General features: G+C 45.8%; 1 protein-coding gene across 2 annotated transcripts in view; it reads right to left on the bottom strand.

Moving 5' to 3' along the window:
• Positions 1-1486: 1486 nt before the first annotated feature.
• The window catches only part of LOC147015887 (alpha-1A adrenergic receptor-like), a 48096-nt gene continuing 23436 nt past the window's right edge, over positions 1487-26146 (bottom strand). For both annotated transcript variants that reach the window (XM_085848448.1, XM_085848449.1), the window contains 2 exons: positions 20591-20843; positions 1487-2809 (listed from right to left, as the gene is read on the bottom strand). In XM_085848448.1, coding sequence (XP_085704574.1) covers positions 2286-2809; positions 20591-20843 — 777 coding nt within the window. In that variant the 3' untranslated portion in view covers positions 1487-2285. The remainder of the gene's footprint in view (positions 2810-20590; positions 20844-26146) is intronic.

Genomic DNA, 26146 nt, shown 5'->3' with positions numbered 1-26146 from the left:
ACTGAGTTTTTTTTTTTAACTTTGTACTGAAGTGTTTCTGATTGGATTATTACATTTAATAATGTTTTTTGTTGTTACAAATATTGCAAAGTTTGTAAAATAAATGTCCTTTTTCTGTTGTATATTTGGAAGGGTATAATTTACCAAAAAATGAGACATCTGTCTGACTTTGAAAGGGGACAAATGGTTGGTTGGTGCTCGCAGGGCTGGTTTTTTGGTCCGGTCCTGCTGCCTCGTCCAAACTTCTTAAGTTTTCGAGAGGAACAGTCTCCAAAATAATGACAATCTGGGAAAAAGAAATTTTAAAAAATCTACAAGCAAAGGCTAAAGGCGGTCGGAAGTGTAAGCTGGATAATCGGGACAGACGTGTGTTGTCAAAATTGTGATTAAAAATCCCCGGACAACAGCTATAACTACAACGGCACGCGGAAGAGCGCGTACCCCCACCAGGCTGAACAGTTTACGTTTTGTATCCCACTGAAAGGCCGGATCTACATCCAGACCTGAACCAAAATCTAATCGGCTTGTTCTTGTCACCCACCCAACTCATCCCCAAATTTTGTCCGGATCTGTCCACAACGTTTTGAGATATCTTGCGATTATATCGTTTAGACCCCATCTCTCAATGGTGAAGAATCACTTTTTATAAATATTAAAAATTCTACTATCCGTATCTGGATCGGGATATTCACCAAATTCAAATCAATTAGGTCTTGTCACACACCCAATGTGGCCACCAAATTTCGTCCAATTCAGTCCAAAACTTTTTGAGATATCTTGCTCACAGACAAACAGAAAGACAGATAGACAGGAATGAAAACATAACCTCCATCCACCTTCATGACAGACGTAAAAATGGCTGTCGAACTGAATGCAACCTGGGCAATTCCTCTCAAAACAACTTGTCTTGTGCCGTGCAAAATGGAGTGTCATGGCAGAGCTGCCATATGCAAATCCTTTATTATGAAAATGAATATATGTTAACCCACAAGAAGTGTCTACACACGAAGGCCCCCAACTCGGTGAAGTTGCAAAGCATAGATCGAGTCCTATAATGGTAATTGCTGCATAACCTGTTCGCAACAAGGGGCACCTGCCACACGAATGCATTGTCTCTGCCCTACTGGCACTATTTATGAGGTGGAGTTGCTGTCGGGCATTATCAATAAACCAATGCAGGCTCTACCGACCTGAAAGTGATGTGATGCTGAATGTCATGTGCACGCGCAACCTTTACTTGTGACCATTTAAAATATCTGTCTTTAAACACCTGAGTAACCAACGCCACGGAAAGCAACCATTGGTGTAGATGGCGTTCCGGATGCGCACGCACATGACTTTCAGCATCACATCGCTTTTGGGTCAGTTGAGCTTCTTTGATTCATATATATATATATATATATATATATATATATATATATATATATATATATATATATATATATATATATATATATATATATATATATATATATATAATCTTAATATGGCCATTTGGTCAATAGTAAACATTCAAAGCCTGCTGTGGCCACCAAATCTCTATAAACCCCAGCAGCACACCCCTGACACACAGGAACAAAAAAAGGAAAGCATTTACACAACTTAATTGTGCACAATAATATAATATTCATCCTAATATAAATACATAATTTGCACGCACAGTATAACTTTAAAATGTAAACACATTGCACAATGGCTTCCAACAATAGAATGTGCACAGAGATATTTTTTCTTTTTCTTTTACATTCGAGACTGAATTGCCTTTGCACGCAAGTCACAGGGGAAAAGAGCCGTTTCTGTACAAGTATCGCCAAATATACCGCTCGGAAAACGTATTTGTGGGGAAATACCTGTACACGCCGCTTATGAAATCAGGTACACGCGCTCTAATCATGGAGCAGAGGGGATATTCATATGTCGGGCCAGTTCACTGTGTGGGCAGTCATGTAAGAGAAGCTCACGATGAAATCCTTGAAATATGAAGCTGAGCCAAGCTACCAAATAAGGCTGCACTGAAAGTCCTCATTATGTCTTGTATGGCCTGGAAGGAAAGATTTGTGTGAAATAGTAATGGCTCTATTTCTTCAATGCTATTTTGTGGCAGTGTGGAATGGTTTCTCAAGGGTTGTGTTGTTTAAAAAGCAACAACAAAAAAAAACAACCCAAAACTACTGTATTAGCATTAATCTTTTTCTTATCACATCCATAAAGACTTGCCAGAGTTCACGTTATATACAAAAAAACAGTGGTACTCATGTGTGTGCCATACTTAAAGAACAATAAAATTACATTGAAGTTATTAAGCCTCCACCTGTTCCTTTGATCATGTCTGGGGAGGTGGTCACATTTCCAGCAACTGTACTGACCGTGGTGGTGCTGGAATGATTCACATAATCAACAGCTTCCCTGCCAGTTGCAAATTGGACCTGCTGTTCCCCTTGGCAATTTGACAAGTTCCACAAAGGACATATTGCTGGTTCCCAACTCAGTGAGTGCATTGAAAGCTCCTTTGAACACCTTTTGCACTGTCGAGTCCCCTGCCTGCCAGTAGTGAAGCGACTTCGTGCTGGAAGGCATACCTGCTGGCATTCCAATGGGGCCCTGTGAGGATAGATGCCATAACGTCTCTTCGCAACATGACGCACCCACCTATGATGGGGCCGGCAGCAAAGGAGGCGCATAAAGGTACGCTTGAACTCTTGGCTGGAAAATGGGTAGATTAGGGGGTTTATGCCGCTGTTGAGATAACCCAGCCAGAAGATGATCTTGAAGACGAGGTCGTTGGGTTTGCACTGAGGAAAGTATGCACCTTTGAGGGGTGTGGGTAAAAACAAACAATAATCACTCAATAATTCACGTTTATGCTCTTTAGATTCTGAGTTTTTATGGCATTGTGTATCTGGATTTAAAATGTGAAAATGAGATTTATCATTGCATCAATCAAAGTGCATGTACATTGTAGTTGACTAGCACATCAAAAGCCAGTAAGGTGGACTTTCTGGACATAAAATATTTATATTTACAAACATGGTGTCAGAGGAAACTCTTAAGTGCACAGATTTAACCTTCTCTTGGGGTCGACCGGGGAAAGTTTTGTTTTTTTAATCATTATTATGTTTTTTTAATCCCATGTCTTTCACGAATCGGTTGGCCAGGCTTGAAACAAGAATGAGTGCGCATACCTCCAAGTTATCCTGATAGCCTTATGTCACGGACAACAAACTGATGCTAAATTTAAAGGTGAAAATCCTCCACCATGTGGTTTGTAGTGGTGGTGGTTGTGGGGATTCAAGAGGGAGGAAGGTGGTGTGGGGAGGGGGATTTGGAACACCACTGACCAATGTAGCATTTTATAAATATCTGGCTGGTTTTCAGGTCAAAGGTTGCACTTTCCAACCTGTTTGACCGATGAGGAAGATTTTTCTCTTTAAGCCCCCAGAATTGGTGATTCTGTGATGTTGCATTTCACATGAGGGTCGTTGGTAAGCAATGAATGCAAGTAATCACAGATCAATGGATGAAATCAACAGAACATTTTTCGCAGCATGCTAAGCATCATGCCCCGATGAAGGGTTCATGCCTGAAACGTCAGCTACTTAGCAAACCTCATTCAATGTCCTTTTTACTTCATCCATTGTTATACCTGTCCGCCGACGCAGATCAGCATTCACCTTCACCGTGGAGACTAGTTCTTCATTCTAATTACATTTTACATCACATGGTCGTTATCTTTACCGCCAGATTGTGTTTGTACCCAATTTCACCCAATGCTTTTTCAGATTACAAACTTAACCTTGTAGCTCGACAATGATGTATCAAAAGTATACTTTGTGAGAATTAAACAGCTTCATATCCTTAATGTTTGTTTCTTATTCCAAAAAAAACGACCTTTCTTCATCCAATGCTGTATTTCGCTTTTAGCTTTTTCTTTGTAGATAGTTCCTCGATTAATGATGTGATGTTGAAGGTGCCAGCCAATTATTCCGGCAGATTCGTTAAGATCCAAATCTGGCCACATTTCCGCAGTCTCGGCTTCACATATTATATCCGTCATTCCATATGTTCTCTTCTGTGAGCAACAGCAGGCGAGGAAATGCAAAATGTTTCGACGGATTCATCATTCAAATCTGTTCTTTGAAAAAAAAAACAGGATTCCACAAAAATAGATTGTACACAAAAGGATGCAAAATTATTGCTCAGATATACTATGATATCAAAGGTAACCAGATGCATGAATGTGTTCATATATTTGGTGATGGAGGGTGTTTCTGTCTCACAGCCTTCAATGCCTCTGTGTATAGCTCAGTGGAGTACTGCTGTTCCCTGTGGGCTGGCGCTCCAGCATCACATCTGTTTCTCTTGGAATCTGTGCAATCTCAAACTCTCAACGTCATTGCAATCTCCGATGATGAGGCTAAAGCATGAGGCCTGTTGCTCTCACATCACAGACGGGCTGGTGGCCTCTCTGTTTCTTAACCATCTGTCCTCCGGTCTTGCTCCATCCACTCTCCAAGTCTTCTGAGCCTGCCCTGATTTTCTCGGATGCACGTGTTTTTTCAGTAACCCCCTCCTGGCTAAACTTCCAAAATTTAGGTTTACAGCATGCCTCAAGTCCTTTGTTTTGCTTTTCTTCTGATTATAGACCACCTTCTTGAGGTTGTTCAACCGAACTCTTCCCTGCAGGTGGGCCGCTACCATTGTTACGTATCGACTTCAAGGCACCGCAGCTAAATGATAAATCATGACTTAATCAATTGTGGCAACTCGGCTTAATCAAGCAGTTCGCACGTTACACCCAGTGGGTCATAAATGGGTGAAGGATTGGCAGTGAACCACAGTGGGAGTATCAAAGTCCGGAGAGTGCGCACAAATGGTGAAGCTGACACAGCCAGTCACATTCATTAAGTCCTCAGAAAATGAATCACCGAAGCATGGAGGAGAACCTGATTCAACCATTCCAGCTGTATGAGAGATAATGAAGAAGGAACTCCATGCTGAAAAGGACGATTTGGTTGAAGGACAGGAGAGGTTTGTGGGACGATAAGCTCGAAAAGTACGCACCGGTCAACACACCGATCGTCTTCTCAAAATGGCACATAAATCACCAAAATGGTGCCAACGAGGTACTACAAGGAGCTGCGATGACATCGTTGCCGAGATCACAAAAGTGCAATGTCCGACACTCACAGGCAGGTCCAATGAATAGTTGAGGCAGTTCAGTGGAGAAGAATACCTCAAAGGATAGATGGAAGAAGATGAGCTGAATCTTCTCCACTAACCAGATAGATGCTACCCATGACTATGCAAAGACACCTACTTTGTCACAGGGACAGGGAACAAGAAACAAGTCATCCTGGTATCAGTCAAATTCCTGCCAGGCTCTCATGCTTTCTCTGGAGCAGATCGAACTGGAAAGTTTGCTGCCAAGGGCAATCTAGGCTGCTGGCAGATACAATACTGAAGAAGTCTTCCCCTGATGTGGTCTCTGCCTTTGCTGCCCTTGGGTTAACGCAATGAGCCATCACCAGAAACAACTGCAGCTCCAGAAATGTTTGTCTGTCAGCTGTATGATCCAAGGATATCCACTTCTGATGTTGGCGACCTCCACTGGAGATTGTTCACAAATAAACAATCAGAAGTCCAACAGTTTCCACCAACTCGAGGAGCTTTGAAAGAAGCTATTGCCCATGCACATTACCAAGCAACGGTGTGCTTCAAAGACGATGTGCCTGACCCACAGCTCCCGCCAATGACAGACTATGGATGGAAAGTGGAGGGTTATGGACTGGTGGCTATCCCAACAATGCAGCTTCCTGCCCCATATGCAATCATACACCTAATGAAGTATTGTAAGAAGACCAGATGCCTCTCCAGCTGCTGCTGCAGATCCCAAAATATGAACTGCACAGAGATTTGTATGCGTGGTGCAGATTGCATTAATATTTATCACAGACATGCTTTTGGGATTGACGATGATGAGGAGGACAATGCAGATCCTTTGCTGTGAATAAACAGTACATTAATCCTGGCCCAGTTTCAGAAGAACTTATATGTGTCACGTAAAGGGTTGATAAAGAAGTTAAACAGTGAGAGCATAAATAGCCTTGAAAAGAGCATAAATATTATATGAAGATATACGTACTGTATATGTATACTATATCCTCGCAAAAACATATCATTTAAGCAAGAAATTAAAATGGAAATCACAGAAAAACAATTTTGGTGAAAAATGGCGTTTGACCTTTGACCTTGGGTCAAGGTCATCAAAGGTCAACAGAAAAAAATGGCAAAATTATTTTTCCAGTTCCTCGGACTCAGGAGAATACATTTATAATAGTTGCCAAAAATTAATATTCCACACCCATGGAAATACATTGGCTCCATGATGATGTCCCTTTCTTTCCATTCCAAAACGTTTTTCTTTCCACTGGAGGTGTTGGTGGTGTTGTTTGCTGGAAACTTAACAGAAAATGTAACCTTACCCAATGACAATTATATCTTAGAAATAGATAATATACTGGTCATCCATCATCCCCACTCACAATCTCCCCTCAACCCCCATCATACATTATATATCCCCTGTCCCCTCCGATGAACCTCACTAACTGAACTCAACCTTCTTTCCAACAAGTTACTGTGTCCCCTTCCCTCTCTATTATTGTTTGTTCACTCCCCTTTCTTGTTGTGCCGAAATATGGCTTCGCTGTCAATTAGTTGCCTTTTTGCCCTCTCTCACCTCTCATTGTCAGGTCAGGTAAGATTAGATCTGTGACTTGCTACAAGTACAATGTAAACCTGTACTAAACTGTTTCATGGTCGGGTTGTAGGCGACTAAACCGTCTCCCCCACCAAGTTTCTTGGTAAGGAGGGTGCATGATATGGACACCCAGCAGGATTATAAACAAAACCTGTCCAAGGGCAGAGGAGCTCCTTGTGAGCCAACGACCATCCAGATCTAGTGCCCGACTGTGATGCGGAGATCCTCCTGCAATTGCATTACTTTTTATTCGGAGGTTGGTGGCAGGATTTGCACTCTGGCCACCATAAAACCCTTCATTCTGCAAAACATACGAAAAGTACAAAAAAATCTGAAAACTCACTCCGTGGGAGTACCTCCTGTGCTGCTTCCCTTCGCAGTGCAGCTCACAGGATGATGGGATTTTGGCAAAGCCTTTGGGACCACAACTCTTTGATGATAGGAGGGAAACCATGGGGTAACATTCCCGGGTCAGATTGCGGTAGTATGTGTCGGGGTGGTGCTGAGGTGTTATCCACCAGACGGTGGTCTCCTTGGGTTATCCTGAGGTGGCCCCTTTGGATGGGTGCCTGGAATGTCCCATCCCTAAGAGAGGATGATCACCTGTCTCTGTTATCATCAGAGCTCAAGTGTTTTGACATCGGTATCGCAGCACTCTCTGAGGTTCGGAGACCGGATTGCGGCGAGATCATGGTGGGTGGTTTCACTTACTATTGGTCTGGTTGCTCTGATGGTTACCATGCCCAAGGAGTTGCTGTAGCTGTGTCCGATAAGCTGACTCCAATGATAATTGAGTTAACACTGGTCAACGAGCGTATTATGAGACTAAGGATTCGTCACTCCTTCGGTGTCATTTCCCTGGTCTCTGTGTATTCCCGGAATGAGGCGAGTGATCTCACCGTGAAGGATGCATTCTACGCCACGCTCGAGTCTGTGGTTGATCAGTGCCCAGACGAGATACTCTTCTAGTCTTGGGGAATTTCAATGCATCGAGTGGAACTGATAGGCATGGTTCTGAGACGTGTGTTGGTCCCCATGGGTCAGGAACTATGAACCAGAATAACACTAAGTTCCTTGACTTTGCAAGATGTCATGGACTTAGGGTGGCTGGTTCATGGTTTCACTGCCCACAGGCTCATCACCCGACTTGGTATTCCAACGCTGGTGGTTTGGCAAAGGAGAATGACCACATGCTCGTTGATGGTCACTGGAGGATGATCCAGAACTGCGGGGTCTACCTGAGTGCTCAGTTCCTCCAAACTGACCACAGGATTGTTGTAGCAACTCTGAAGTTGCAGTTTATATCTGGGAGAATGGTACAGTCCCAGCCTTGGCTGTATGTTGGCAAGCTCAAGGATGAGAGGGTAGCTGAGGATTTTGTGAACATGCTGAATGGACATTTAGGGGGTCTGGGTGCTTCGGGGCATCCTGAAGAGTTGTGTAGTGCCTTCAAGACCACCGTCCTTGATGATGCCGGTGGATGTCTTGGAACTCACCGGTGGGTGACGAAGAATTTTGTCTCTCAAGGGACACTGGATGCCATTGACCAGAGTAGCAGAGACAGGCTGAATGGCAGAGCTGAGCTGTTCAGGGAGCTGAGGCTAAATCTGCACATGTGCTAAGGGTGGACAAGGAGGCCTATGTGCGAGGAATCTGTGAGGGGGGTAGAGCATCACCTGTGTTAAAGTTATTCTCATCATGCTTACAGGGGAAATCGGCATTGCGTTCCTCCAATCATATCCCTCGGTTTACTGCATTTAGGGTTAGTTCATGTCTCGAGAGCAGAGGGCGGTGGGCTCTTGACAGAGGAGTCCGAAGTGAAGGCCCGCTGGTGCAGTTATATTGAGCGGCTGTACCAGTTGATCCACCAGCTGTTGAGTTGGATGTCAGGGGTGTTACTATCTCCATTGCTGACCCTCCAATCAGCTGTGGTCCACCTTCCTTTGTGGAAACACAGACTGCAGTGAACTGGTTGAAATGGTGTAAAGCTCCTGCGATCTGTCGCATCTATGCTGAACTTCTCAAGTTTGGTGGAAAAGCTGTACCCGTGTCGTTGCATGCAGTTCTGTGCTCTGCCTGGAACATAGGCATCATCCCAACCGACTGGAAGAGGTACCTTGTTGTCCCTCTATGGAAAGGGAAGGGTGATCGCCAAGAGGGCAACAACTACCAAAGGGTGACACTGCTCTCAGTGTCAGGCAAGGTTTTGCTGGGATAATTCTTGAAAGGGGTTCGCCACCATGTGCTTAAGCACCAGCATCCAGAGCAGTCAGGCTTTTCACCAAAGAGGTCAACGATGAACCATATCCTTGCTCTTGGCGTCCTCACTGATCGCAGACAAGAGTTTTGGCAGGGACTGCTTGCACCCTATGTTGATATCTGTAAAGCGTTCGATTCAGTGAATCGGGATGCCCTCTGGAGGCTCCTTGGTCTTCGTGGGGTGCCACCAAAATGGATCGATCTGATGTCTGAACTATACTCTGGTACTGAGAGTGCTGTGAGATGTGGTGGTACCATCTCTGACTTATTTCCTGTTGTTACTGGAGTATGTCAGGGGTGTGTACTGGCCCCCACACATTTCAGCAGTTGTATGGACTGGATTCTGGGGAGAATGTCGGGGAGGTCAAGCTGTCGTGCATCATTTGGGAATGTCAAGATCTCTGACCTTGATTTCGCAGATGATGCAGTCATCTTTGCGGAGACTAGATATCCTTTTGAGGGCCCTCGAGGTGTTTAATGAGGATTTGGAGCTGCTGAGATTATGGGTTTCCTGGGTCAACACTAAGATCCAGGCTTTCAATGACATCTTGGAGACTGCTATCCTGTCTGTACCTGTTTGTGGTTAGGATGTTGAGGTCGTGAAGAGATTCACTTACCTTAAAAGTGATATTCATGTCTCTGCTGGCTGTGAGCCAGAGATCAACAAACGTCTGGGTCGTGCCGAGGTAGTCATGGATTCACTGGATCATGGGGTGTGGTGCTGCCGGTACCTGTGCAGGAGGATGAAAGTCCAAGTCTTCAGGTCCTTGGTGCTTCCAGTCTTGCTCTATGGATGTGAGACTTGGACTCTGACCAAGGATCTAAGATGGAGACTTAATTCCTTTGGTACCAGGTCTTTTCGGAGAATGCTTGGCTATCGCTGGTCAGACTGTGTCCAACGAGCGGTTGCTGAGTGAGACTCAAATGAGATTTGTTACCTGCATCATCCATGAGCGTCAGCTGTGGCTGTATGAACATGTGGCTGTTTTTTATTTTTATTTTTTGTATACCTTGTCGAGGCTCGTGTGAGAGCTAACACACAACGCACAGCAAGGGGGGCATGAGACAAGAGGGGCAAGAGTGGGAAGGGCAAAACAGTGTGGAACAGAGACATTAGGAGATCTGTGGAAGGGAGAGGGATGGGGCAGGGAACATGGGAAATAAAAGATGTACATTACAGGGACTTTCAGGAAGGAAAGCAGGGAATTTGAAGAAGGTGGACTTGGGTGGATTATTGGGGGTAGAAAAGATCGAGGATTTGTGTGGGGGATGATAAGAGGTGGTGGTGAAGCTGTTTTTTTTTTTTTTTGGCCACAGCTGTTTTGAAGGCCTGGAGGGAAGAATGGGATTGAATAGAGTGAGGGAGTTTATTCCAAAGGCCGGAAAAAGAGGATGAAAGAGTGAAGTTGAGCAGTGATTCATGATTTTGGTAGTTCTACCAGAAGTGGGTTGTTGGCGGACCTTGAGCGCCCTGCGGAAATGTGGTGGGGACAAATCGCAGTGAGAGAGAGCAGGGGGCGAGGCTGGAGAGGAGACGGTTGAAGACAGAAAGACCACCGACCAGCCTGCGGTGACACAACCACCGACCAACGTTTTCCTGACACTGATCCTGCTCACCAGATTCTCTCAGTGAGGGAGCCTCGTGAGTCGAGGAGGCCATTGGGCCGACCATGTGACTCGTGGTTTCATCAGGTTGATTGGCATCTCAAGGAGATGGGGATAGGCCAGGCATCTGCCTGGGGGATGGCGAGACGGAGGGCCCTGGAGTACTGGCGGAAAGTGGACGCCGTGACATGCTGCTCTGGCTCATGCTCCCACACCTGACCTGACCTAACACCTCACCTCTTCCATGAACATTGATTTTGTTATGGGAATAAAAAAAATGTCATTGTGCAGAAATATTTTGAGGAAATTTCTTGTGATTTGTCTTCATTGGGCAATGTCTCCTCTGCCCCTCTCTCCCTACCTGACCCCATCGTTACCGTACATATTATCCTCAATCCCTTTACCCTCTATACCATTAGCCAAAAAACCCTCTGGTGCAGACGTTGAAGATGCTAAACGTATAACCATGAGCGATGAGATAATATATCTTGGAAGAGTGGGTGCATTTGCTTATATGCTTATGGTTGAGACAATGCTGGTTTTGTGGGAATGGACGAATTTAGAAATGCTCGGAATTCTATGCTGAGATTCCTTTGCTCACTCTGTTTTGTTAAAATGACATCAGTATATCAGCTGAACATTTTGCTTGGCTTCTTGCTGCTTCGCCATCATTGGAAAGCTCCCGGATGGCTCTGTTGGGTCTTTGTTTGGAGTTAGATTTCATTGTAATGTTTCCAAAGAAACCGCAAATATGAACAAGTTAAAAGTGAAGACAAAAATCACATTTAACGTGTGCATCTGTGCGTGTTGCTATCTCCATATGCGGGTTTCAGAAGGTGGAACAGAGTCGGTAAGGGATTACGATTCATCGATTAAGTTGTGAAATTTTCTTGTTCTCAAATTTTGGTAAGACAGATCTTTTGAGGATCATCACTGAGCCCCGGACAGCTTCCAACTGCAGTTCGTAGTGCTGGCACAAGGGTATTAGTATAGGTGCCCATCGGTGAACCATCACCTTTGTGCCCCAACCCCTCCCAATAAACAATTAACTTTGGAAAATGCATTTTGTGCATTTATAATTACAGATTAATTTTACATGAAAAGGGTGAATCTGACACTTTTAATAATACAGGTCCTTAAATAAATGCATATTATAATGTGTACTATGGATCACGTGATGTCATACTGTGTGTTCCTGCAACAAAGTTGATCATTGCAATTTGGAATTTCACTTTCCGTGCATTCAGTTGAAGAAACGTTGAAACAAGACCCTTCAGGTGAATGTTTTGTGCAATTTCTTGTTCTCGTGACACAGTGGATAGCCCAACAAGTGTTTGTTGCATCATTGAATATGGGATGTGTTTTGATCAACTTTTGCTTGGAAAAGCTTTGCTCACCATTGGCCACAAAATAGGGAGGGTGAAGAGGATGCAGAGAGTTATAAATGTGTTGGGGATATTATCTGTGAGGTTATTTTTACAAACAAGTTCAAAACATCTTGTGGTCGTGCCAGCTTTGGAACCAATCTTGCAATGGCTGGCAATTCACTCGCCGTACTCAACAAACTCTTTTACCAAACGTGCTGACTGTGGTATAGTCTGCGGGCCTGCGGGGCAGGGCATGGTGGTGGGGGAGTGGTCGGGGTGGTCATCGTGTCTGCCAGGGGTATAAGGAGTGCGCGCCGCCTGAGGCGTTGTAGTGATGCCGTAGTCGCTGCGGCTTGTGAGTGTACTGAGTACGTAATAAAGGAGAGTGGTGGGCAAAGTACGCCCGCGCTCCCGCTTGTGCAACACAGCCCGGCTCGACTGTTCCCCCGCTTGTGTCTGCCTGCTAAGCATCTCTATCACGACACTACAGTTGGCTGACGAGGATCTTCGGATCGGCGTGTGCAGGGTAGTGGCTGGGTTCGGAGTGGCAGCGAGTAACTCAGCGCACCTCGCGCGGTTCGAGGTTCCGGAGGAGTAGGCGTCGAGAAGAGCGTGTCGCAAGTTCGCTCGCCGCGCTCACAGGCTCCGGAGCCAGGAGGCTCGCCAGCGCGGTCCAGCTCAGGCATGACAGGGAGTCGGGGCACGGCACACGGACGCGTGCCCGCCTTCGTCGGAGTTGACTTCGGCCACGTCGAGTGGGCAACGGCCGCGCTCAGTGTTCGTTTTATTGAGGCACGACAAATCGGGGGAATGATTTCTGCAAAGCCACGGTTAAAGAACGAAGACACGCAGTTCGGCTCGAACGCGGCGTTGGACGTCGCGCAAGCTCTGAAGAATGTCCGGGGTCTCGATGGTCGGTGCGCAGCAGGTGGTCCGGAGGTCAGCGCGATGTGCCAGGCACGCACGGCCGCGCGCACGGTCTGCGGCGCGGGTCGTGGGCGAGCGTTGCAATGCAATCACTCGGACGGCGGTCTGAGCACTCGAGGACGTCTACGGTGTGTGTGCCGAGAGTCATCGCCCATCATTACAGTCATAGATGGCGGTGTGCGAAGCGGTCCTTCCGTCCCGGGTCAAGACCTACTGCCGGCATGGTGTTCGGTGCATGGCATGCATGGTAACGCCCCGGGTCGAGTTTGGCAGACTGGGCACGGAGATTCCAGCGACCCGGAGCGGGAGATGCTGCCGGTGTTAGACCTTCTTCCAATTGATCCGGAGATGACAAGATCAGTGGCAGGGGAGGTGGAGGTGACCGGGGCACTGATGCTGCCTATGTTGAGCCTGGTTTCAGTTGGTCCTACGGTGACAGGACCGATGCCAGTGAATGTCGAAGTGATTGGGGCACTGATCGGGTGTCGGATGGAGTCCACTCGTGCTGCCCTCGCATCGCGCACGTACATCGGCGAAGCGATTGCGCCGCTTGCGGCGCCCGACGTCTCGGTGCTCTACCGGGGGCGAAGCGCCCTACTCACGGTGTTTGTGGTGTGAGGGGAGGGGCCCTTCCTTTTGGGTCGGGACTGGCTGGCGCACCTTGGGCTGGATCTCCAGTTCGTACCTCCAGGTGTGCCGGTGCTCTCTTCGATGCTTTCGTTGAGACCCGAGGGCGAGGTTCTGGCGGCGGGAGCGGAACACGCATCGATGCAATGGGAGCGGCCGTTCGTTGCTGCCTGCAACGGTGGTGTGCGGTGCGGAAGCAGCGGGAGCTGTGCCAGCTCTCGCGATGAGCTCTCGCGCGTCGGCTGCGTTCATGGTGCGAGGTGCGCCTGTGTTGTTCGGGCAGCTTCAGCGGGTTGCGGTGAGCCCGTGGCGTTAAAGGAAGTCGCGAGTCGCAACATCGAGTCGAAAACCAAGAGACGGACTCGTGATGTGGGTTATGGGTTGCTGTTCATTGCATATGTGTTTTTCATTGCTCGAGTGATGCGGTTTAACGTTGTTGAAATAAATGCCAACAGTTCCTGTGTGAAAGTGGGTTTGACGGAGATCAATCGATGGGTTTTGCAGTATGGTCAATGTGATGTGGTGGCTTTGAGAGCGGTGGTGGCGAATAAAAAGGTTTGGTTGGCCTTCCATTGCCCCGGGCCGCGGGTAGTTGCTTTGTCATGTGCAGGGATTTTGCTGAACGAACGCGCTGAACGGAAAAATGAGTTTGCAATGGTTCAAATGATGTTCTTATTGATTTATGACGAGCCTGTAGTTAATGTGTGGTTTGATTGGAGTTGCGACCGTCTAACTGCCGTGGGGGTCTCGGAGATCGACTCGGAGCCGGGACTGGTGCGCTGGTCGGCGTTACCCCCACCTCTGCTTTCGGCAAGGTCAGACGTGCCTGGCGCCTGGGGCGCGGCTCTCTGGGTTCGCTCAAGGCCGTTTTGGCCGTGCGTTGGCATCTCAACTGATTGTGGTGCGTGGGTTGTTGTGGGGCATTGGTTGCATCCAGTCAGCGGCGCTGTTCAGCGCCCCCATCCAAGGTCATTCGGGGCTGGCGCTGGCGCCACGGCTTCCAGACAGCGAGCTTCCGGCCTCGGAATGTTTATCTGCTTCAGGTCTGGCTGGGGGAGGTGGGCCGCCTTGTGGGCCGGAGGCGTTTGATGGTGCCGGGGGAGGTTTGCTCGGGAGGTCGCCGTGACCTTGGCAAAGGCCGTGTAAGCGTGAGCCACCTGGGGGCATTTTTGCTGCGTAGTGCTGCTGTGCTTCTCGCCTTGCTGCTTCATATCGGTAACGCGGTCAGAGTTTGGTGGGTGCTTTGTGCACCTCCGTCTTCGGAACCTGGCCGTTGCTGCTCCACTCGCTCGCATCGACACATTATATGATGTGGTGTGCTTTTATACTATGCTGCTTCTTCTTTGTACCTTGTCTGCTTTATACCGTGGTATTTCGTGCTGTTTATGCTTATTATGATGGTGATCATTTAATAATCATGGTTTTAGGAGGGAGGAGTGTGGTATAGTCTGCGGGCCTGCGGGGCAGGGCATGGTGGTGGGGGAGTGGTCGGGGTGGTCATCGTGTCTGCCAGGGGTATAAGGAGTGCGCACCGCCTGAGGCGTCGTAGTGATGCCGTAGTCGCTGCGGCTTGTGAGTGTACTGAGTACGTAATAAAGGAGAGTGGTGGGCAAAGTACGCCCGCGCTCCCGCTTGTGCAACACAGCCCGACTCGACTGTTCCCCCGCTCGTGTCTGCCTGCTAAGCATCTCTATCACGACACTACACTGACCACCGAGTGCTCTCTCTCTCTCTCTCTCTCTCTCTCTCTCTCTCTCTCTCTCTCTCTCTCTCTCTCTCTCTCTCTATCTCTATCTCTATCTCTCTCTCTATCTCTCACTCTCTCTCTCTCTCTCTCTCTATCTCTCTCTCTATCTCTATCTCTATCTCTATCTCTATCTCTATCTCTATCTCTATCTCTATCTCTATCTCTATCTCTATCTCTATCTCTATCTCTATCTCTCTATCTCTCTATCTCTCTATCTCTCTATCTCTCTATCCCTCTATCCCTCTATCCCTCTATCCCTCTATCCCTCTATCCCTCTATCCCTCTATCCCTCTATCCCTCTATCCCTCTATCCCTCTATCCCTCTATCCCTCTATCCCTCTATCCCTCTATCCCATCTCTCTCTCTATCCCTCTATCCCTCTATCCTTCTATCCCTCTATCCCTCTATCCCTCTATCCCTCTCTCCCTCTCTCCCTCATAACTCCACTCCTTCACTATTTTTACCTTTTGATTATGCGGCCATTCGTTCTCCCGCGGGCTGCTTGAGCCTACCACATGCCCACCGTTACCAGCAGTTTTCAGGTGGCGTTTGTGGTTCTAACTTCAACACACAATCACGGGGCGTACTTCTGGCCTCCCCGGAGGGAGGAAAGTGGTTTTACCTGGCATCCGGAGCTGGCCATTAACAATAACAATTAATATTAAGGAAAAACACATAGACAGTCTGTTTCTTTGCTAATGTAATCTCATGAATCATTCTTTATTTCATTATTTTTTTTGCCATTCGAGGCAACCTCCTACTTTGCCGAGTGGTTGCACCGGCCTTGGCAGTTCATTTGTTGTAATATTCCCAGGGATGTTTTTTTTAAGATCTCCGTAAGGTTCTTCTTTATCAGACCCATTGTTCCAATTATCCCTGGCATAATTCTGGCACTCTTCAACTTCCAGGTTGTTTTGACTTCATTTTCGAGATCTTGGTATTTGCTCATTTTCTTGAGATCTGCGTTGTTTCGGCCAAAATCGCTGGGCACTGAAACCTTAATTAGCAATGCCTTATTTCCTTTTTTGTACCTAAGTGTGGTATCTAGTCACAATGCTTTGTTTTCCATGTTCATGCATGATGGGATCATTAGTTCGTATTATTTCCTCGTTTTCAATGATTGCTTTTGGGTTTACGTTTCCATGAGTTTTCTCAAACACATGGGATATTGAAATTTCTGCAGATGTACCAGTGGATTACTCTACATACCCTGTTGTGCTTGCGTGTGTACAGCTGTTCCAACATGAGTTTTTATATATTTCAGCTTATACTTTATATTTCTACCTTGCGAAATCTACATTGGTCCAATTGACTGAGTCCTGCCATCTTCTTAAAGCCTTTGGTGTAGTGTCCTTGGTCTTGAGCATTTATGATGATTCATTCTCCTTCCCAATTAATTGACCTCTTCTTGGCCACTCCGAAGAGCTTTCCTTGTCGATTCCTGTCCTGTCAAACTCTTTTTTTTCTGTTTTTTCTTTTTTTTCTTTTTTAACATCTTCCTGCTCTTTTATTGTTTTCCCAGTTGTCGGTGTATATTTGTTGATATTTAGCTTCATATTTTTATTGTCTTTTTGCAATCATTGTGGTTGTATCTGTTGCTGTTTCAGTTTCATGTGTGACATGTTATATTTGCATCTGTTCTTGGAAATCTTTTACAAGGTGCGTTCAGAATACCTTTTCTTGCTTCCTGCCTTTGTGTTTGCATACATATTGGATTCAGTCATCGTTGAACTTTTCACGTACTCAGCCAATCCGACATTTGTCACTCCATGTACTTGGTTGAGCTCCATCAGGCCGCTGTGTCCACCTTGTCGCAGCAGGAACATTCTCGGGATGCATTGATTAATTTAGGACATTTTGTGGATCTTTTCTATTTTTGTTGGTTTACCTTATATGAATCTGCACTTGGCACATTGCTCTCGGCCAAATTCCATTTGAATATCTTTGGAGTACTGTTTCAATAATTTCAGTTGTTCTTCCAATTTTTTTTGTTCAGCAGGAAGAGCTTTAAATCATCCATGTACAGTAGATGTTCTACCTTTCTTGTCTCTTTTGATGCTCTTTAATTGGATGTAAGGGTTTTTCTTTATCGTTGATGAAGTTTTTCAGTGGGTCCAGAGTTAGGCCAAACAGGACAGGGGAAAGGCTGTCTCCCGAAAGATCCCACATCGTATCTGAACTGTTATTTCAACATTTCTTTCCAATTGCTGTAATATCAGTGTGGTATTACAGAGTTCCATTGTTTTCTTAATCAGTTTGATTATTTGGGGATTGATCTTGTACACTAACATGCATTTTATCTAACAAAACCTTTTTTTGGGGCACTAGAAAAAATAGTATATCCAGTCTGTGGACAATTTGGTTCTTCTAGTTTTACAGTTTTAGAGTATGGTCTTGTTTCGTGATCGGTGGTCTATTGTTCCATAGAATCCTCTCTTAAGGCCCTGTCACACCTTGACGATTTAGCCAGCATATGCCTGACGTATGCAAAATTTGGCGAAAATGCTGGCACACGTCGAATACGTTATGGGTAAGTTTGTATACGTTAAGAGCACGCTGGCATACGTCGCAGTACGCTGGCTTTTTTTTTGTAGTATGCTGGCATACGTCTTTGTACGCTGGTATACGTCATAGTACGCCGAGGTGTTAGACAAATTTTCCATGCTTGAAATTTTTCGACGTATGCCAGCGTATGACTCACACATTCCGCATAATGCTGGCCATAAGTTGTAGGCACGTTACGCGATCGTTGACACACGTCGATGCACGTTACTTGTAAGTTACTCATAATTCGAAACATGTCGAGGTAATGTTTAGCATACCCGAAACTTATTTCTAACCTATGAGTAACGTGTTGTAGGCACGTTACGCGATCGTTGACACACGTCGATGCACGTTACTTGTAAGTTACTCATAATTCGAAACATGTCGAGGTAATGTTTAGCATACCCGAAACTTATTTCTAACCTATGAGTAACGTGTTGTAGGCACGTTACGTGATCGTTGACACAAGTTACTTGAAAGGTACTCACAAGTCGAAACACATCAAGGTAATGGTTAGCGTCAGTGTTCCAGACTCCCTGGTTTATTTTTTTTTCCTTCGGTATGACGGTGATGTTAACACTTCGATTTCTAGTGCGGTTATAATATAATATAATTAATAGGCTGCCACTCAACGATTTAAATCATATCATGCAAAAAAAGAAACTTAATTCCGCTTCCCTGCTCTATTATTTTGGAACTTAATAGACTCCTTTCCAGAAATCTAGTTTATCTTATTTTATGGGGACTTGATACATTTTTTTAATTTAATTTAATTTTTTTTTTTTTTTTACAGATTTTGCTTTTGTTTCCCAAGTTTGTGGTTAAAATCTTCTCCAGCTGTTTTCAAAGATGTCATAGTGGGTTTTTTTTTTCCTACCTTCATTGCTATTTTGAGTTGATGTTCAGCACCCATTAACTCTCGGACTTTTTCTTCGATTTTTAATTGTTTTTTTTAGTTGTTTTTTATTTGTTGGATTCTCTTCTTTAACTTTGGGTTTCGTGTGTGTGTGTGTGTGTGTGTGTGTGTGTGTGTGTGTGTGTGTGTGTGTGTGTGTGTGTGTGTGTGTGTGTGTGTGTGTGTGTGTGTGTGTGTGTGTGTGTGTGTGTGTGTGTGAATTAAATTAACATCTTTGATGTACTATGAGAATGTTATGAAAATTCTTTGTAGGTTTGAGGCACACTGGTGGACGGGGTTGGGGTGCGGCTGGAGGTTGGGTGGGGGGAGAGGGACAACCTCGACAATGTGGAACATGATTGAAGTGTCCGAAATATTGTGTGTAACGCATTGGAAGCCTCAATAGGTCATTAATGATCTCATCGACAATCACAGCAAAGTTGTTTTCTCTTTTTCTGATTGCTGTCTTCGAAATTCAATGACGCTTGTTGTAAAAACACCGAGGGAAAGAAACGAACTGTGTACAAAAACGCACATTTGTCGACTCATTCACGTCGAGACTACACAAGAGCAACAGTTCAGGTTCCTGCCCATTCCCGCTTACCTGTGCCCCTTTTATGCTTTCGGTTTGGAGATACCCATCTTATACTCCTTTTTGACTGTTTTACGTCCTCGACTACCTTTCCTTTAGACTGTGTCCATAAATGTATACGTACGTACGAACGATTTACTTGCTGGAAAGATGGTGAAGGCTTGGGATTGTGACATGGCAGAAGTGGTTGGCAATGGTCAATTAGTTAATTTTGATCCAATTTATTTCCCCCAAATTAAATTTCATATTATTATTCCACGGTGATAAAATAAAAATTGTCACCTTCTGAAATTGATAACAGCTTTAGGAAGAGCGTGCAAAGCTTTAATGGAGAGACGTGTGTAGTTTGTTTGGAGACAATCCTTTTCGTTTTCTCCATCTGGCATCTCGATGTAAGATTATTACGTATCATTAAGGAAGTTGAATTATTGTGTGGTTAAATCGGAATGAATCGTCTGGACCACTTGCAGTGTGACATGATATATAGCACTACGTGTGTGTGGTTTTGTATGTGTGTGTATATGTATATGTATATGTGTGTATATATATATATATATATATATATATATATATATATATATATATATATATATATATATATATATATACACACATATGTAATGAAAGGAGCACACTGACCCTACCGGTAGATGTGACATGACACTGACATCATGAACATAAATTATGTTGACACATCACCTCCAAACTAGGATGGCGTCTGCGTGACCCTCAAGTCTTTGAAGACTGAAATGTATGTTAAGTTAGGGAGTTTGATTTGTATATATTTCATACTCAAGCCAAACGACTGAAAGAAAAAAAAAGCAGAAAAATAATCCATTTGCTTTCATGAAATACCATTTTCTTGTGCTCAACTGAGTCTTGTCTGCTCAATGAAACAACATGCCAAGAAAAAGTGCATTTTGGATCTCAGCATCATGATTCCACCCATTCTGTGGGGCTGTGAACCACACCTCCCCCTTGAGTAACAGCTGGAAGGCATCAATTTACCACTCAAAGACCTTATTACCTGAGAGAAAGAGAAAGCTTTGTCACAATAATTGGCCACTTCTTCGCGAGAAATATTTCTTTTAAAAGCATGAGCTTGTTTTCATGCCAACCAAAGCTTTTCTGCCAATCCGAGCACTTTGAATATTGAAAAGTACAAACACACTTTACAATGGGCACCGCCAGTGTGTCCTAACTGGAGCTACTTGATCTTGATTTTCGTGCAAGAGAGAAGTCGACCAAAGCATCAATGTTAGTGACTTACCTAATGGAAGGACCAAGAAGAATGGCAGCCAGCAAAGAACGAATACGCCCACGACGATGCCAACGGTTTTTGCGGCTTTTTTCTCTCGGGAAAACTTCAGAAGACGCATGGATAGAGAGCCTCGCAGCATGGGTCCATGGCCGGAGCCACAGCACCCATCGGAATGCCGCTTGTGTATGCGCAAGGTCACTGCCATCTCCTTCTTCACTCCAGCTTGAAGGCTTTGGCTTTGCCTTCGAGCAGCTACGTACACCTGCGGAAAGTGGAAGGCATCAGGTTCTGCAGCAACACCGTGATAATGTCTACAGGCGGTGAACCTCATTTTGATTGTGATGTCCTCTACACTTGACAGGGCGTTTGTGCTGCGGAATAAGTTTCTTGTCGAGGGTTCTGCTGGATGGTTTGCCATTGCCTTCCCAGCATTGTTTGCCCATGCTCTATCCTTTTAAATGCTGAGTGTCAAGCAAGGAAGAAGCAAATCCCATTTTTAAAGGTCCACAGAATCAGAAAATCATGTTTGGCTTGATGAATAGATATGGCTTCACTTAACACTTAATTGCTGTTCTTTTCTTGAATAAATATCTTGGAAGGAAGATTTTAATGTTTTTGGGTGTCCCTTTACACTGGATTGGTCCTGCCCCACAAAAAAAGAGATTTGATCACTTCAGATATCACGTGACCCACCACGTCATCTCAAGAATACTTTTTCTGTGGGACTTGGGTTTCCGTGCAGCCTACATATGCTCTGAACTATAGAAAAATCTTATAATGCCAGCTCGATGTGTTGTTGCCAGTTGTAGCAATACATCGAAAAGATGGTGTGAGTACGCATGTTTTCCCAAAAGATCCAGGTGTTTGGAAAATTTGGGCAGCTAAGGTAATATAAAACAGACCAGAGGAAAGTGGCATGGCCCAACTGCTTCACACATCATTTGCAGTGTCCATGTTGAAGGTAATTTGTATGACACCAACCTGTATTCCCAGTTTGGGATGAGTAAATTGAAGCGATATTGGCTGAGAATTATATTCTTCTGTAGTGAGGTGTTTTGACTTATAAAGCCGACGAGGCCCCCATGAAGACTGGAGATAATTCTAATCGAATGGAAAAGTAGAAAGGGACATAACAGCTGTGGAAAAGTGTGAGAACTTGAGGGTAAACAGCGCTTTGTTTTTTTACCCAGCAATTCTATTTGACATCAGCCATAATTGTCACCATTTTAGTAATCAATCAGCATATTTCTACATTATGTATCAAACATACAGTACTTACAGATTCCCGCCACATCCGACATACGTACAAATGCAAGCATGGCTAATAGTAATATACGTGTAGCTGCTATGTGCCAAGCAGATAGATCATCTGCAGAAACGGAGAAAATGTGAAATGTTGTTTAATCATCATGACCATGATGCATAGTTTGGCAGCAACAACCAACTTTCACATTTTAACGCGCCCCTCCCCAACCCCTTCACGAACCCTCGCCACCCCCGCTCCTCCAACCCCAAGCCCTCACCTTCCCCTCCCAACCTTTAGGCATTGATCCCCTCCCTGCACTCAAACATTTGAACCCCCCATGCCTCCTCCCACTGAAAGTCCTCAACCCCCACCCCTTCCCTTCCAAGGTTGACCCATCTCTACTCTCACCCTCCTCCCACTCAACAAAGCAAACGGGCATCTCCATGTCAAAACGGTGGAATATGTGACGTTTTATTCTCCCCAATCATGCTCTCACCGACTTCACAGAAACCCATCAGGTGTCATTCAAAAATTATGCAATGCATTTTTTTCCCCAAATCTAACATCTCCACCTCGCTGGAATGCTCCATAACGTTTCAATAGACACCTCCAAAAATAATACGTGATGCTCAATGAAGACACCTCCTTCCCCCCTATTTCATACCTTAATCCTGAGATGCTGTTTATCCAGTTGTTTTTTTCAGTTACTACGAACTATATTTGAAAATGTAAAGGCAGTACATTGTACCGCCAATAAGACCAGGAGGCAGACGGAATCTCTGTAATAACGTCATCGGACTAATCACTTGGAGTGATGCCATCGTTTCTAATCCGGACGCGTCCAGGCAGTGTTTGTCTGCCGATGTGTCTGGACGGGAGTTTGTCTCCGGATGTGTCCAAGTGATGATTGTCTCTAGACAGCTCAGCTCCAGATGCGTCCAGGCGGTGTTTGTCTCCAGACGCATCCGGGCGGTGTTTGTCTCCAGACGCGTCCGGGCGTTGTTTGTCTCGGAACGTCATTTGTTTGTCGGGCGACTTCTCCTACAGTTTTGGCCCAATTACATCCAGACTTGCAACAGAGGATCAGCATAACCCCAATTGATGTATAGGATTTGCATAACCCAGTGGTCTTGGAGGGGGGAGGGGGGGAGGGTGAAGGATGGGACACAAATTCTCTATGTAAATGTATATCGGGTAGTGCTGCCTCCAGGTGGAGTAGGGTATTACAAGCCTCCCCCATTTACAGTACAGTATTCCTGTCCCCTCATTCATTCAGAACTGGACAACTTGGAGCATATTTCAATGCTGGACTTTCTATCCGTCTCTGACGAGAGGTATGCAAACTTTCAAAAAGCTACTCAGTCAGAACTCGGTCATTTACAGTCCATGATTCTTGACGGATGGCCAGAGGCCAGGCGAGATGAACCATTCGGTCTTCGACCATACTGGGATTCCCAGAGTGAACTTTTGATTATGGATGACATCATATACAAAGGCATGCGAATCGTCGTACCACCTACTCAAGTGTAAGCAACGAGCTAGGGAGGTTCTGTACTGGTCCTCCATGAATGTGGACATAGAGCAAACTGTTCGGAACTGTTCCAAGTGTGCAGACTATCAAAATCGCCTGCCTGCTGAGCCCCTGAAACCGACTCCTACACCGAATCTACCTTGGAGTGAAATTGGGACAGACCTGTTCCAGTTTGATGCTGAGACATACCTGATAATGGTTGACTATTACTCCAAATTCATTGAGGTGGAGGAAGTGACGGACTTACGCTGCAGTACAACTCTTGAGCGGCTGAAAGCATAGTTCAGTCGACATGGTCTACCAGAGACTCTACTGAGTAATTAATGGACAACTTGTGAGTAAATTCTGCAAAGATCACGAAATAATTCTCAGAATGTCTCGCCCCAGATATCCACGTTCAAATGGAGAGGGAGAGAGGTCTGTACAAACAGTAAAACGACTCTGACGAAAATTTACACACAAGCACCTGGCCTTGCTGGATTATCACACAACACTACAGGAAGGCATTTATCTATCACCGGCTCAACTACCGATGGGAAGACGTCCAAGGCATACCCCTCCCATTGCCCGAGGTCTTTCGGTGCCTATAGCATATGACCGTGATGATGTGAAAAGGCACTTTGACCTGGAAAAGGCAAAACAGAAGTTCGACCATGATTGTCACTCACTCAATGATCTTCCACCATGACATCAGAATGATGAAGTTCGAATGGAGCCTCCTATGTGTTCCAAAATGTGGATACCAGCTGTGATTGTGAAGCAGCATTCTGAGCCACAGCATTGAAGATTTTCGCCCGTTCGGCGTGCGCATGACCTTTTCAACCCAATCCAGGCCGCGCATCCACCGAACGAGCAATCCAGTCGTAGCTTCCAGATCAACACCGAAACTCAGCTACGGGTGTTGTTAACCACACCATAGATCAGCCAACTCTTCTGTCTACGCGCTACAGGGTCGATCGCCGAATTATCGACGTACCTAATTATTCGCGCAGACAGAAATGCCGGGGATCGAACCCTCAACGGAGCCTGCACGTAAACGAGCTGCTTAAGCAGTTTGCGATTGCGATTGCCAAGCGGTTATATATTGCCAAGCCCCGTCGGACCCGATTATCTTATTGGTGTTGAAAACCAGCTAACATTCCGAACGCTCAATGCAGTCAATGTGAGGAAGGGACGCAATGAGCAGGTGACATTTAACAATGGGGAACATTTATTTCCATACACATACATGCAATGAATGGGGGGATGGGGAAAACGACATCAGCAAAAACCAACAGCCGAGTTCCATTATTAAATGCTACGCAAATACAAAACATGCACTTAACAGTTTCCTACTTATTAGACAGGCCCACGGACACACGTACGCGCACACACACACAAACACACACACACACACACACACACGCATGCACACACACACACACACACACACACACACACACACACACACACACACACACACACACACACACACACACACACACACCCAAGAAATGGTAGCTGATGCCTTTAATAAGGCCTTCAACTCTGAGGACAGATGAACTGAAACCCAGAACCTATCTCGAACCTCTCCACCTCATGTGGTCTTCAAGCTGTTCGGACCTGGGCTCCAGCGAGAGCGAGCTGGATCCAATCGCGGTGAGCCGCGATCCTTCCCGAGCTCCAGCGAATCCTCTCGCGCTTCTGAACACGTGCTGGTGAGACGAGGTGCCGATCCTTCCCGTCGATGCGTCGCTTCCTCGAAGAACCACCTTCAAGATGAGGCCAAGGAGTCACCAAGCCGGGAGCCAAGCAGAGAACAAAAAGCTCCGAGCCGATCAACCAGCTCAACTCTCTTCCGATGAACAAAGCCTCTCACAACACGAACCGAGAACAAGAAGCAACCATCAGCAGCTCGAGCCGACTCTCTTTGACGAACCAAGCCAGAGCCCAAAATGCGAACAGAGCCAAGCAGAACCCGAAGGCCTGCTGAAAAGCCAAGCCGAAGCAAAAAGCTCTCCAAAAAGCCTCCACCCAAGCCAAGCCGAAGCAAGAAGCTCACTGAACCACCAGCCTTCAAAAAGCCTCTCAAAAAGCCTTTTCCCTAACCCGAGCCAAGCCGAAGCAAAAGCTTGCTGAACCAGCCCTCTCCAAGCAGAACCCGAAGGCCTGCTGAAAATCCTTCAAATAGCCTCCAAAAAGCCTCGACCCGAGCCAAACAGAAGCCGAAGCTTACTACTGGACACGAACAAAGATGAGGATCTCTTCCTTATCCTCCTCCGACCCTCCCCCACTTCCGGCGTGACTCATCCCCCTTCCTTATCCTTCTCCGCCCCTCCCCCGCTCCCGGCGTGACTCATCCCCCGTGCCCGCACAACTGCGGGTGGAAGGGAGTTGCTTACGCCATGAATCACGGGACGGGAGGGCTCTTCTTCCGCTTCCCAGAAGAGGGGGAGGGGCGGCTTCCTTTGTGTTGTGATCGCTCCCTAACTATTAAATTAAATCACAGCGCATTTAATCGATTTCTGCCCATTAAACAATGGAAGGTGACCTATCTATAGAACATGCACTTATCGACATAACTCAGCTTAAGGAACCTGAATGTTGAGTGCGATCGAATTCCAAATTCGTAACAGGATGTTGTTCGGTCCCGAGAAACGGGTGACACTTTTCGCCATTAACCGTCGACATTTAAGTAAGAACACCAGTGTAGCCAATGAGGGTGTTACTTTCGATCGGTCTTTCGTTGATACTTATAACACCACCAGTGAGGCCCAAGATGGTTCAAGCGATTCGCCAGACATGAAGC

Source organism: Eptatretus burgeri, chromosome 12 (genome assembly GCF_056783735.1).
Source record: "Eptatretus burgeri isolate ZD-2024b chromosome 12, Ebu_testis_v1, whole genome shotgun sequence".
In the NCBI taxonomy this organism is placed as follows: Eukaryota; Metazoa; Chordata; class Myxini; order Myxiniformes; family Myxinidae; genus Eptatretus; species Eptatretus burgeri.
The sequence above is the reverse complement of the archived record's forward strand: the minus strand, read 5'-3'. Positions and strand labels throughout refer to the sequence as shown.